The sequence below is a fragment of the Mesoplodon densirostris genome, chromosome 5, assembly GCF_025265405.1.
Source record: "Mesoplodon densirostris isolate mMesDen1 chromosome 5, mMesDen1 primary haplotype, whole genome shotgun sequence".
In the NCBI taxonomy this organism is placed as follows: domain Eukaryota; kingdom Metazoa; phylum Chordata; class Mammalia; order Artiodactyla; family Ziphiidae; genus Mesoplodon; species Mesoplodon densirostris.
Window position 1 is genome coordinate 2,738,449 of NC_082665.1, and position 13,120 is coordinate 2,751,568.

At 59.5% G+C, this 13,120-nt stretch overlaps 1 protein-coding gene across 2 annotated transcripts; it reads left to right on the forward strand.

The window, feature by feature from the left end:
* Positions 1-451: 451 nt before the first annotated feature.
* On the forward strand, positions 452-11,580 carry SIK1 (salt inducible kinase 1). 2 transcript variants are annotated; one of them, XM_060099708.1, is made up of 14 exons: positions 452-521; positions 931-1,101; positions 1,563-1,679; positions 4,091-4,154; positions 4,304-4,465; positions 4,603-4,727; positions 4,821-4,944; positions 5,619-5,842; positions 6,079-6,228; positions 6,645-6,767; positions 6,887-7,103; positions 7,605-7,880; positions 8,555-8,786; positions 9,259-11,580. In XM_060099708.1, exons 2-14 carry the CDS (start codon positions 946-948, stop codon positions 9,638-9,640), a joined length of 2,352 nt encoding a protein of 783 aa, XP_059955691.1. In that variant the 5' UTR covers positions 452-521; positions 931-945; the 3' UTR covers positions 9,641-11,580. The 2 variants fall into 2 exon arrangements, with proteins under 2 accessions (XP_059955691.1, XP_059955692.1); XM_060099709.1 differs by lacking the exon at positions 931-1,101.
* The last annotated feature ends 1,540 nt before the right edge of the window (positions 11,581-13,120 follow it).

Genomic DNA, 13,120 nt, shown 5'->3' on the forward strand with positions numbered 1-13,120 from the left:
CGGGGACGAAAGGGTTAAGCCGCCCGCGGCGTCCGGTAGCGGGCGCGCGCCGGCGGGAACGCGGGCGCTGGCGGGCGAGCCTCGGGCGGCCGGCGTCCCTGACGTCACCACCCCGCGGTCGCCCTGGCGACGGCCTCATCAGCGCGCGCGTCAGAGCCGCCAGTCTCTTGGCAACGGCCCGATCTCGCGCTCTCCCTCCGCCTGGCGCTCGGCCGCGCGTCGCTCCGGCGTCAAAAGGACGTCAATGGGGATGTATCAATCCGGCGGCGGCGGCGTGGGCGTGGCCGGCGGCGTGGGGGCGTGGTGGGGGCGTGGCCGGGCGGACAGGGGCGGGACGGGAGGGCGGGGCTGGCGGCGCGTGCGGCCAGAGAGCCCGGCGCTCGGCTCAGAGCTGACATGCGGCGCGGCCCGGGCGGCAGGCGGCGGAGCAGCGGGTGGCCGGGCAGCGCGAGCGGCCGAGCGGGCGGCGGGGGCCGCGGAGCGAGCGGCGTCCCGACCTCGGCGCTCCGAGGGCGGCGGAGGTGAGGCGCGGGCAGGCGGCCGCTGTTGGGCTCGGGGCTGCGGGCTCCGCGGCCCCGCAGGTGCGCGCGCTGGGGTCGCGGGCTGGGGCGCCGCCGCCTGGCTCCGCTCTGTGGTGAGGCGAGCGGCGTGGGGGGGCGTGGGAGCGGGGGTCCGGGTTTCGGGACGGAGCCGAGGGCTAGCGGCGCCCCACGCGCCCCGCAGGGCTTGGGACCGGGAGCCCGAGCCGAGCCGAGCGCGGGCGGCGGGCGTGGGAGCGGGGCGCACGCCCCGCGGGGCTCCCGGAATCCGGGGTCGCTGTGGCGCCGGTCGCCGGCGGGGGCGGGTGGCAGCGGGTCCGCGCGCCCGGCGGGCCGGGGGCCCTGGGCTCGGGCCGGCCGGCGCCGAGCTGAGCGCGCCCCCCGCCCGCAGGTGCGGCCCGGAGCCATGGTGATCATGTCGGAGTTGAGCGCGGCCCCCGCGGGCTCGGGCCAGGGACAGCAGAAACCTCTCCGGGTGGGCTTTTACGACATCGAGCGGACCCTGGGCAAGGGCAATTTCGCGGTGGTGAAGCTGGCCCGGCATCGAGTTACCAAAACGCAGGTGCGTGGGGCGGCGGGACCCCGGGGTGAACCCTCCGGGGGTGCACCCTCTGCGGGTGGACACCCCCCCTCCCCGGAGCAGGGGAAGCTGGTGGAATCCCTGCTTGTGGGGTCCTTCGTCCTAATGTCTAAACGCTGACAGTTTTTAGTTTGGAAAAGGAAAAAAATGCTTTATATTATGATCATGCATAATTTGTACAAATATTGGGGGACAGCAAGGAGGATAATGAGCAAATAACCTAGGAGTGCAGCCTGCAGAGACGTAGGACATTTATTGATCTTTGACTTTTTAAGTAATATTAATGGTTACTTTCGTTATTTTCCTCCCTAACTTTTTGTGACCTTTGGGGACATAAAGTGTTTTAGAAATTAACCTACAGAAAATGAAATGTGTAAATTAGCTTAAATGAGAGGGGTTTTCTTTTTCAAACAAAATATCCTTTATCTATTAAAAATTTGTAGGTTGCAATAAAAATAATTGACAAGACACGATTAGATTCAAGCAATTTGGAAAAAATATATCGTGAAGTTCAGATCATGAAGCTTCTGAATCATCCTCATATCATAAAGCTTTATCAGGTAAGGACTCAAGTTTGCCTTCCACTGTTACTTCTGGCAAAGTGTATCATTTTTTTTTATTTTCAACAACTTAAGTCTCTGAAGGTTGTCCCTCTTTTGGGGTGTTTGTAGGAGTCGGGGTTGATTGTATAAGGTGAACAGATTGACTTTTGTAAGCTGTGCAGTTATTTTCTTGCTGTTGGATCATAACTCAGATTTGCTTCATTAAAGTTTTGTTTGGTAGTGTTACTCATTCCAGTTTTGAATGTGTGGAGGTCGGTTGTTAAATTTACTATGAAAACAAACAACTAGATCTCTGCATTGCTGTAAGTCAACCATTTAGTGTGAAGGGACGAATCTGAGTGAAACTAGACTCTTCTGCCTTTGCAGATAATTATTAATCTTTAAAACCAGCTGCTCATACCAGTTTTCGTAGACTTATCTGTGCAAAGGCTGCAGTGAGCATGTGTCTATCCCGTTTCAACCCTTCCATCAAAAACGGAGAGATGAGGTGCCTTTGCTGCGCTGTGAGCAGAAGGAACCTGCCATCTAATCTGCTTTAAGAACATGCCTCACCCTGTCCGTCTGTTGGTTTGCTTTGTGACTTTTTGTTCTTCCGTTGAAACTAATAAATTGTATCTTTGGAAACTAAGTGCTGATTTAATTGGGACAGCAAAGGAATCTCTTACTTAGCCAGGTGCTTCTGCAAAATGAAATCGGGTCTACTTGCAGAAAGATACGTTCTTTGCACATGTTTGATATTACTCCCAGTTGTGTTGGATATAAGTTCCTTTTGACGATTCTCACGAAACCCTGTGGATCCGAGATGAATATGGGACGGTGTGGGGATGTGTGTGTGCCCTTGGCAAGGCGAAGCTGTGCAGTGTGGCAGGGGAGAGGCCTGAGGTTGAAGTGACCCCCCGGGGAGGCTGCTGCCCTGGGTTACGGTGAAGGATGAGGTGGAGTCATGGGGCTCGTGTTCCTCTAATGACAGTTTACTCAGCATCGTTACGGGCCGAGATCGAGTCACGTGCGCTCCAGTTCGCGTTTTGTTTCTGTTGTCATTTTTGAGTCAGGCCGAGATAAGATGTTTCCTCCATGGTCACTGATGTCAGTGCCTGAGCAATGTGCCCAGCCTGTTCCCACAGGAGTGGGCTGAAGCCTGTCTGTCTTTGACTTTGACAGCGGGGATGAGCCAGAGCTTCCCTCATCCTCCTGTCCTCCACTGACCTGTGCGGGAGGAGCCCAGTGAGCCAGACGGTCGAGGTCTTTTCTGGGGGGGAACTTTCTCATCACTCCATGAGCTGCTTTAACTGTTGGGAGGCAGGGTTCAGTGGGTAGCAGCGGCTCTGGTTTTGACACTAGTGTCTAACTGTCGTCCAGCTGGCCCGGTCCCCAGAGCCTCCGCGAGACGCCTCAGCTCTTTCCTCGAGGTTTTTTTTTAAACTTCAAACACGTTGACTCTTAATTCTTCCTCCGTCTCTCTCTTAAACTGAGGAAAGGGCTCAACTTACAACATGTCACTCTAGCACACACGTCCAGGCCAAGGGTAGTTACAAGTGTAGCGAAACTGCATTGTGTTTGCTTTTCTTGTGAGATGTGTGGCTCAAGGCAGTTGTCTTTAAAGTGCCTTTTTAAAGGAAGAACTGTATTTTGAACCCTGAAGAGATCTTTTTCTGTAAAGATGTATTCTCTCTGTCTCCCTCTGAAATATTTTAAAATACAGACATGAGTTTGTGTTACTCCTTTCAGTACCAAAGATTTGAGTTTGACCTCGTTTCTTAGTTATGTTTTAAAATCTTACAATTTTTTTTCAATGTGAAGTAAAATTCTCGGTCAGTAAACGAAACTTGAAGGTGTGTTTGACATTGGCTGTTGCTATTGACACACACGCCGAGGAGTTGGCTGTACGGAGAGGAGTCTTTGGTAGCTGACCTGGCAAAGCCGGCCTCTCACAGCCTACGGTGTCAGGTCAGCAACGCAAGTGGGGCGGGGAATTTGTTATCTATTATTCAGCTCGTGCCGGCCCTGGCTTGGATAATCTGTTGCCTGCTAGGCTTCTAGAAGAAAGGCCCCACAGAATGCTTGCCATCTCTTTTACTGCTGGGGCCTGCAGAGCCTTCACTCTGGGTGAGGCAGAGTGAGTTAAAAATACCATAGAGGAGAGTTCCGATACAAGCAGATATTTTGGGGAAGGAGAGGTGTATCAGGATGGATAGGTTAGTGAGGAACTCACCTCTGATTTTCAAAAACCTTTTTCTGAATAGGGATCCCCTTTGTCTATTGCGGAAGATTTGCTTTTCTTTCCTTTTGTAAAATAACGAACATGCTCATTCTGAAGAAGTTAAAAATTTACTGGGGTTCAAGTAGATTATTTCTACCGTTGGCATGTTCCCTTTATGTGGTTAAACGTTAGGTCTTTATTTTTTTAGGTTATGGAAACAAAGGATATGCTTTACATTGTCACCGAATTCGCAAAAAATGGAGAAATGTTTGGTAAGCCATGCTGATTCTTAGTATCTGTTGGAAGGCAACGTCCTGATGGCCCTCCGGTGTTGGGGTCTCCCCAGCGTCCTCTCGTTGTGCCCCAGGCGACGGCCGGGCCTTTGGATCTGGGGCTCCAGCTTCTTTCTGTCCTTCCTCAGATTACTTGACCTCCACCGGGCACCTGAGCGAGAGTGAAGCCCGCAAGAAGTTCTGGCAGATTCTGTCAGCTGTGGAGTACTGCCACAGCCATAACATCGTCCACCGGGACCTCAAGACCGAGAACCTGTTGCTGGATGGCAACATGGACATCAAGCTGGCAGGTGAGGGGCCCAGGAGTGCGCCCAGCAGGAGGGAGGTGCGTGCCGGCGAGGGGCCCCGCGCCGTATTGCACGAGCCTTTGAAACCGCGGCCCTGCCATTTGCCCCGCAACTTCATCGCCTGTTTCCTTGTCTCTCAGATTTCGGGTTTGGGAATTTCTATAAGCCAGGAGAGCCTCTGTCCACGTGGTGTGGGAGCCCCCCGTACGCAGCCCCGGAGGTCTTCGAGGGGAAGGAGTACGAAGGCCCCCAGCTGGACATCTGGGTAGGAGCCACTGGTGCAGTGCCTGGGGGTGCGGGTGCTCAGGGGGCACCGGTGCCGGGGCGCAGGCGCTGACTCAAGTCTGGTCCTCCTCAGAGCCTGGGCGTCGTGCTGTACGTCCTCGTCTGCGGGTCTCTTCCCTTCGACGGGCCTAGCCTGCCGGCCTTGCGGCAGCGGGTGCTGGAGGGCCGGTTCCGCATCCCCTTCTTCATGTCTCGAGGTAGGTGAGTGCCCGGCCTCCTGTGGGCGGGTGCGGTCACCAGCCTGCTGCCTGAGCTGTTGGGTAACCAGGATGAGACTTTGGGGGGAGGAGGAGGAATTTATTTCCTGAAATGCCTGCTTGACCGTCTTCTGAGTCTGCCATCGGGCCTGGGAGCCAGTCCCATGTCACTGTGGGTTGTTTACTAGATGCCTGCGAGAGAATCCCGACCCACTGGCTGCTTTTTCTGTGCCCTACTTATAGGGCCAGCTGATGCCTATGCAGGCTGCTGCGAAGCTGGCTGGGGGCCCAGCAACAGCACTCGGGGTGCTGGCCCTGTCCCCTGAGTCTCACCCCTCCCACACTGTGCTTTGCTCTTCCACTTTGGAAGGTGTTGGACAGCTGCTTCCTCACATGCTTGGTCACAGCAGGGTAGGGGAGTCTAGGTGGTGCTTGGTGTGCTGAACATTAGGACCACGTTCCCCAGGGAACCTGATCCCTCGACCCGTGGCCCTCCTTGGCGGCGGGTCTGTGACACCCAGGCCACCGCTCCCGGCCTCAGTGTTCTTTGGGATGGTCACTTGTCTGCTCGCCACGTGCAGGGGAGCCATGTCCCCTGCAGGGACCCAGCTGGGCGGCGGGCACGCGCGTTCAGGAGGCCCTTGCGGGCTCAGTGCGCCTCCCTTGCCCCCCAGACTGCGAGACGCTGATTCGCCGCATGCTGGCAGTGGACCCCACCAAGCGCATCACCATCAGCCAGATCTGGCAGCACAGGTGGACGCAGGCCGACCCCGCCCTGCGGCAGCCGACCTGCCCGGTCTTCTCCTTGCTCGGCTACGCCTCCAGCCTGGGCAGCTATGACGAGCAGGCGTTGGGCATCATGCAGACGCTGGGCGTGGACCGGCAGAGGACCGTGGAGGTGCGCCGCCGGCCTGGCCTGCCGTGGGGAGGGTGCGCCTTCCCGGTCGGGGGGCGGGGGGCGCTGAACGGGGGAAGCAGGTGCTCGCCAGCCGGGTTAAAACCGGCGCGCGGCTGATCGCAGGGCGGCTCGCCCACGGGAAAGGGTCTCCTCGGCCACCCCAGCACAGCGCGGGAGCAGGCTCTTCAGGGGGCTCGCCCGCCGGCCGCGCTCTGACCCCGCTTCTCTGCGCGCAGTCGCTGCAGAACAGCAGCTACAACCACTTCGCTGCCATTTATTACCTCCTCCTGGAGCGGCTGAGGGAGCTGCGGCTCGCCCAGCCGCCGGCCCGCCCCGGCCACGCCTGGCAACAGAGGCCCCGGAGCGCGGACCTCAGCGGATTTGAGGTGAGGGGCAGCGCCCTCGACACCCAGCCCCGTGTCTCTGCCCTGGACTGTGTCCCCAAGTTAGGAGTCCCCTGCTCGGACATGCCTGGGAGGGCACGCGGGCGGATCCCCCAGGTCACCTACCCCCTGCCATTAGGCACTTGGTGGAGTGTCCCGTGTGGTGAAGCGGGGCGGGGGGGTGCCAGCCGCTCTGCTGGGGATCAGGCCCCTGGTGCCACCACTCGGCCGATCCCCCTGGTCACCCCACACAACGAGGCGCTGGAGGGGGCTACACGCGTGTCCTGAGCCCACAGCTGGCGGCTGGCGCCTGTTAACTCAGAGGGGAGCCAGCCTGGTCTGTTCCGCGACGCTGTGTCGCTGGCAGTCGTCCCTGCCTCTGTCCCTCACGGCCTCTGTCCTCATCTGCTGGCCCCCAGGTGCCTCAGGAAGGCCCCCCCGGTGACGCTTTCCGCTCCGCCCTGCTCTGCGCGCAGCCCCAGACCTTGGGACAGTCCGTCCTGCAGGCTGAGATGGACTGTGACCTCCACGGCTCACTGCAGGTGTGTGAGCGCCTCGCAGGCGGTGTCCGGGGTGGGCCCGCTTGGTTCCCAGCGGTGGTGACGTCCCGGGCCGGGCCTCACGGAGCGCTGGGGTCACCGGCCTGCGTGTGTCCCCGCAGCCCTTGCTCTTCCCTGTGGACACCGGTTGCCGCGGGGTGTGCCGGCGGCGCTCCGTCTCCCCCAGCAGCCTGCTGGACACGGCCATCAGCGAGGAGGCCAGGCGGGGCCCGGGCCTGGACGAGGAGCAGGACGCACGGGGGCCCCTGCCTGGCAGCACCGGCCGGAGACACACGCTGGCCGAGGTCTCCACCTGCTTCTCCCCGCGCGTCCCTCCATGTAAGCATCCCCGTGGGTCAGGGACACGCCCGGCGGGTGGGCTGTGACGGGCAGCGTCTTCAGGTTTGCCATTCCTGAAGCGCCCGAGGCCACGTGGACCATGCTTAGACCTCGCCGGTGGCCCTTGAGTGGCAGGGACAGCGTGGGGTTTAGCTGCCCTCAGGGGCCAGCAAGGCAGGTCCTCGGCCCAGGCCCCTCTGTGTCCCGGGTCCAAGCGCCACCTGTTGGCTGTAGCCGCGCCCCCAGCCCCATGGTGCTGGCCGTCGAGGCTCCCTGGACTCTGGGGGCGTCTGGCCGTCGCAGACTTCCTACCCCCAGAGTTGAGGCTAGGGGTGGGGAGGGTACAGCTGTCAGCCCCGTCAGTGGGCCACGGGCCATCTGAGGGCCAGGGAGACGCCGCAGCAGGCGCGAAGTTCCGGGGCCAGAGCACCTGGACTTGCTGCGAAGGGTGTTGGGCATCCCCGGGTGCGCCTGGCCTCAGCCACGCCTGCTGCTCTGCAGGTATCGTCGTCTCACCCTCCGCGGCCAGTCCTTCCGAAGGCACCAGCTCCGACAGCTGCCTGACCTCTGCGGGTGACGGCCTGGCTGGGCTCAGCGGACACCTGGTTGCTCAGGGGCTGCTGAACGCCTGCTCCCCGCTCAGACTGGCCTCGCCACTCCTGGGGACCCAGTCCGCCACCCCTGTGCTGCAGGCGCAGGGGGCCCTGGGAGGAGCCGCCCTGCTCCCCGTCAGCTTCCAGGAGGGCCGGAGGGCGTCAGACACCTCTCTCACTCAAGGTGACTTCCCCTTTCGCGCCCACTTCTGCCTTCCCCGGGAGACCCGTGTGCACCCCCGGGAGCATCACTTTGTCCTTAACGGCAGGTGGCATCCCCCTCTTCTAGCTGGTCCTGGTGGAGCAGCCGTGCTCCCTGGGCAGGCCGAAGCTGCTGCCCGGCTTCTAGACGCCCTGGCTTCTAGGACGGGCTCACACGGCCTCTAGTAGCTGGTCCTAAAAGCCCAAGAGATGCTTGGATGGCGGGCATCAGCTCCTGGCTTGGAGGAGGATGGTCAGGGAGGCGCCCGCCACAAAGGCAGCCCGTCCTTGGCGGCCGGGCTCTCCTGGCACCTCCCAGGGCTTGTGGGGCCCCAGCCCCCTCCCGAGGCCCCTGCACTGCTCGCGCCCTCCTTCCACGAAGGATCCACTGTCTGCCCAGACGTGTGCTTCTTCAGGGCTGGAACTGCTGTCCCAAACCAAACCCCAAAAGAGACCTGGGGCTGTCCTGAAGTGATGGGGTGACCAGAAGGCCCCTTGACCCTGTAGGAAGGCGTGCGGGTCCCCTCATCCCACCACGTTCACGCCACTTGGCCCCGCACACTCCTCCCCACTGTCTGGAAGCCCCAGCAAGCGACGGGCCGTCAGGCCAGTGCTGGTGGACGGGTCCGTATACCTGTTGACTTTGCCTGTCCCCAGGGCTGAAAGCCTTTCGGCAGCAGCTGAGGAGGGGCGCCAGGACCAAGGGCTTTCTGGGGCTGAACAGGATCAAGGGGCTGGCTCGCCAGGTGTGCCAGCCCTCCTCCAGCCGGACCTCGAGGGGCGGCCTGAGCGCCTCCCAGCTGCCCGCACAGAGCCCGGGCCTGCACGGCGGCGGGGCCGGCGGCCGGGAGGGCAGGAGCCTGCTGGAGGAGGTGTTGCACCAGCAGAGGTAAGACGCCTGCTTGGCACTGGTGCTGGGGCCCGGGCAGGGCTCATGTGGCTTGGGATTTTCTGAGCGGCCTTACCCGCTGAGCCCCCGCTTCTGCACATAACCAGACAAGCGCCGCCCTGCCCAGGCTGGGGGAGATCTGTGCGCCTCCTTCCCGGTAGCTGGGGGGCGGGGGTGGGGAGCATCGGCCCGCAGTTGGGGAGGGAGGGGGCGGCGGGTAAGAATGTCACGTCTGGTTGGCATCTCTGAGCTGCTACGAAAGCAAGACGGGGAATGAAATGCCAGGAATTGCTCAGGGGATGAGTCACGCCCAGAGTGGCGTGTTCCGAGCAGCTCCAGCCCGTACTTCCACGGGGCGGGCCCTCCAGCCCTGGCGGGTGGAAACCCGATCGTGTGGGAGCCTGGCCGGGTGGCGGGGCAGCCGCGCGCCGGCCATCACTGACCTGCCCTCCCTGTCCCTCGGCCTGGACAGGTTGCTCCAGTTGCAGCACCACCCGGCGGCCCCACCCGGCTGCCAGCCGGCCGCGCAGCCCCCCCCAGCCCCGCTGGTCCTTGCCCCCTGCGATGGCCCCCTCCTCGTGTCGGGACTGCAGAAGGAGCTGGGGCTGGGGCCTGGCCTGCTGCCGTCCCCCCTGCTGCAGGCCGGGGGCTCCCCGGTGGCGTCGGCCGCCCAGCTCCTGGATGCCCACCTGCGCATTAGCAGCTCCACGGCCCCCGGCCCTGCCGCCGCGGCCCCCCGGCCACGCTTCGCCACGCTGTCCCCGAGCCTGGAGCCCACGGGGTTGCCCCAGGGGGACTGTGAGATGGAGGACCTGACCTCGGGCCCGCCGGGCACCTTCGTCTTGGTGCAGTGAGGGGCCCGGCCGGGCTGTGACTTCTCGAAGCAATAATTTCAGAGTATGTGAAGACGTTTCCGGACTCAAAGCCAAGAACTTTTCAGCAGGAAAACAAGCAATACGTTTGGTGTTTTGGCTTTTTAGTTTATTTTTTGTTTGATTTTTTTTTTTCTTTCCCCTTGCACTGAGCAACTGTAACTCCGAGTAGGGACTAGACACTTTTTGAAGAAAAATAATAATCCAGGGGCCTGTCATTGGGGCGGGTGGACGGGAAGCGGGAGGAGGGCAGCGGGTGGAGCTGGCAGTGCTGTGGTCGGGGTCACGGGGCGGGGGTCGCCGATTGCCCCCAGGAAACCGTGGTGTGAGCCGTGCGTCCCCATTGCGTGTGTGTGCGCGTGCATGTGTTAGTGGGTTTTTTTAGTTCACAATTCTCCACTTCCTGGAACACTTACGCTTCACTTGAAAACTGTGAACTTTCTGCTTTACGTATCAGTTCTTGAAAAGCTCTAATGTCCAGCCCGAGAGAAGATAATCTATAAATTCTTGGAATTCTCTGCCCTGAAATCAGAGCCCAGAGGATAGTTTTTCTTATTTGAGAGGAGACGTTTTATAAACTGCTCGGGAGCTGGTTTTCCAGGATTCTTCGGAGGGGCTGCAAAGAGGAACCTGGGTGGGGTGGGGTGACCGCGAGGTGGGGGCTGTCCGCCCCCTGCCCCGGTCACTTGGCCTGGAGCCCCAGGGCACCTCCGAGGGAGCTGGGGAAGTCTCTTCCTCCTGCACCTCTTATTTCCGCTGCTAATTACGTTTTTATGCATTTCATTATCAGGGTCCAAAAAGAACAACTGACTTGGGGTGGAGGGGGGATCGTGCAATACGGCGATTCTGTGATGCTGGGACGGACAGGGATGGGCCGCTTGCGGTCGGGGGACGGCCCACCTTGTCCAGGCCCTGCGCTTGGTGGGCCTTCGTTTTAGGAAAATGAAGTGAGGGGTCAGGTCAGTGCTGTTCAAGCTTTGTTCTTTTTTTAAAGCGAATACTGTACATGTATATACATAGGAGACAAACATACACTACTTATTTTTTATACTTTTTACTACGTTTTTTGTGTTCCTGGTTTGAACTTCCCTCTCTGGTAACGTAACAAAGCTCTGGCACCAGGTCCGTGTGGAGGCGGGGCCAGCAGGAAGCAGACCAGGCGCACGCTCACCTGGCAGGTGGACTCGGGTGGTGGCTTGGTCCGTCGGAGGCTGCTGGACTGAGCAGGAGGACCGTCCCTCCCCATCCCTGTGGCCAGTCAGCGCCGTCCCTTTACCAGCGCAGGTGCCTTCAGCTCGTGTCGGCTCTCACAGCCCGCAGTGTTAGGCCCAGGTGATGCCGAACCAGGAAGGTGGCACGTGTAGAAGCCAAAGATTGCCGGGTCCCCAGAGGCCGGGGAGGCGGCCCGGGTCTGTGCGTGTGGCTAGCTCCCGCCGGCCCCGCCGCCGCTGCTCTGTAGCTGTGTCCAGGAGTGGGACAAAGCACTGTCCTTGCACCTGGCTGCCAAGCAGTCACCAAAGCCTCCCGTGACTGGGAAGGCTTGGGCCAGGAGAGCGCCGGAGGCCCCGGGGCACCAGCCTGGGCCTCCACCTTCTGGAGGCACCGTCGACTCCCCCGAGGCCGCTTCCCTCCTTAACGCACCTGTTCTAACGCCACTGATCAAAGGCCTCAGAACCATGACAAGCACTTTACTCTCAGCGGTTTCCTCCCGTCACCGTCAGACGTGTGTCGTGTTGTGTCCAGTGTTTGCGACGCGTGTGCTGCGGGTTTCTCAGCAGCGCTGTCCCGCGGACTGGACGCGGCAGCCTGTCCCAAGGCACCACGCCATCCGATGAAGATGTACATAGTTTGGGTTTTTTACCATAATGGAATTAATTATTTTATTTCTTATGTTCACATGAGAAATGTATGCCAAATGATTAGTGGATGTATGTTTTTTAATTTAATATTTAAATAAAACATTTGGGGAAGAAACCTTGACTCCTTCCCCGGCTTCTTCTCTGTGGGGGGCTCCTTCCTTCCGAGCCGCTTCCTCCAGGTTCGATGAGTTTCAGGTCTTGGAGAAGAGGGCCAAGCAGTGCCAGCTCCCGCGCTCAGCCGAGCTGCTGGCCCGAGCCCTGACCCGCTAGGAGGGACGGGCGCTCGGTGGCCCCGGCTTGGGTGGGGGAGGGCGCGGGAGGCCCGCTGGCGCTCAGACCCCTTCCCAGGTGGCAGCCCTGCTAATCGCTGGATGTCTTGACACCCAGGTGTGTTTTCAGCTGGTTCCTCCCCTCCCAGGGCACCATTCACGCTTCACTCTTCACCCATAATGTTCTCTGAATCCACCCAGAAATCCGGGCTTTGGAAGAATCTCACAGCCAAACTAGTTCCTGGTCTTTTCAAGTTGGCATCACCACCTTCTAGCAACAGGGCAGATGGGGCTGCCAGGAGACCAAAGGGTTCTCTTCATTTTGATGCCTGGCAAATCTTTTTTGATTAAAAAATTCTTGAACCCTTTTCATACGCATTCGGATGGTCGTTGTCATAAAAACAAAAGTGTTTGCAAGGAAGCAGAAATTGGACCCCTTGTGCATTGCTTGTGGGCAAGTACAATGGTGCAGCTGCCGTGGAAACCAGTATTGCAGGTCCTTAGATAGTTAACTGAGGGCCATATCATCCAGCAATCCCAGTACTGGGCATAGACCCAAAAGAACTGAAAGTAGGGTCTCAAACAGATATCTGTACACCCATGTTCATGGCAGCATGTTCACAGTGGCCAAAATGTCGAAGCAGCCCATTATCCACCAGTGGATGGATGGATAAATAGAATGTGGTCCATCCACACAATGGAATCTTGTTCAGCCTTAAAAAGGAAGGACATTCCGACACCTGCTACAACACGGATGAACCTCGAGGGTGTTATGCTCAGTGACATAAGCCAGTTACAAAAGGACAAATAATGTACGATCCGCTTACGTGAGGTCCCTGGAGGAGCCAGATTCATAGGGACAGACAGCAGGACGGTGGGGGCCAGGGGCTGGCGGGGGGGGGGGGGACGGGAGGGAGTGTTTCACGGGGACAGAGTTTCAGTCAGGGGAAGAGGGAAAGTTCTAGAGACAGATGGTGGTTACACAACAGATGGCTACACAACGTGAATGTACCCAAGGCCACCGAAATGTACACTTAAAAATGGTTAAGATTGTAAATTTTATGTGTGTTTAGCCCAAATGAAAAGAAGAAAGATTCTTTCAGGGGGACAGGTTGAGAGGTGGACAGCAGCCTCCTCGTGGAGAGTAGGGGCTCCAGGGGCCATCCAGGGGCCAGGAGTGGGCAAACGAGTGAGACGGCCGTAGGGTTAGATCCACGGGGAATCCCGTGGAAGCTCAGAGTCTGTTTCCACACATTCTGGGAATAACGGTGCATGTTGCTTAAATGACGAGCCCTTCCGACAGTGCACAGGGACTGAGCGGCGGGGGTCCTCAC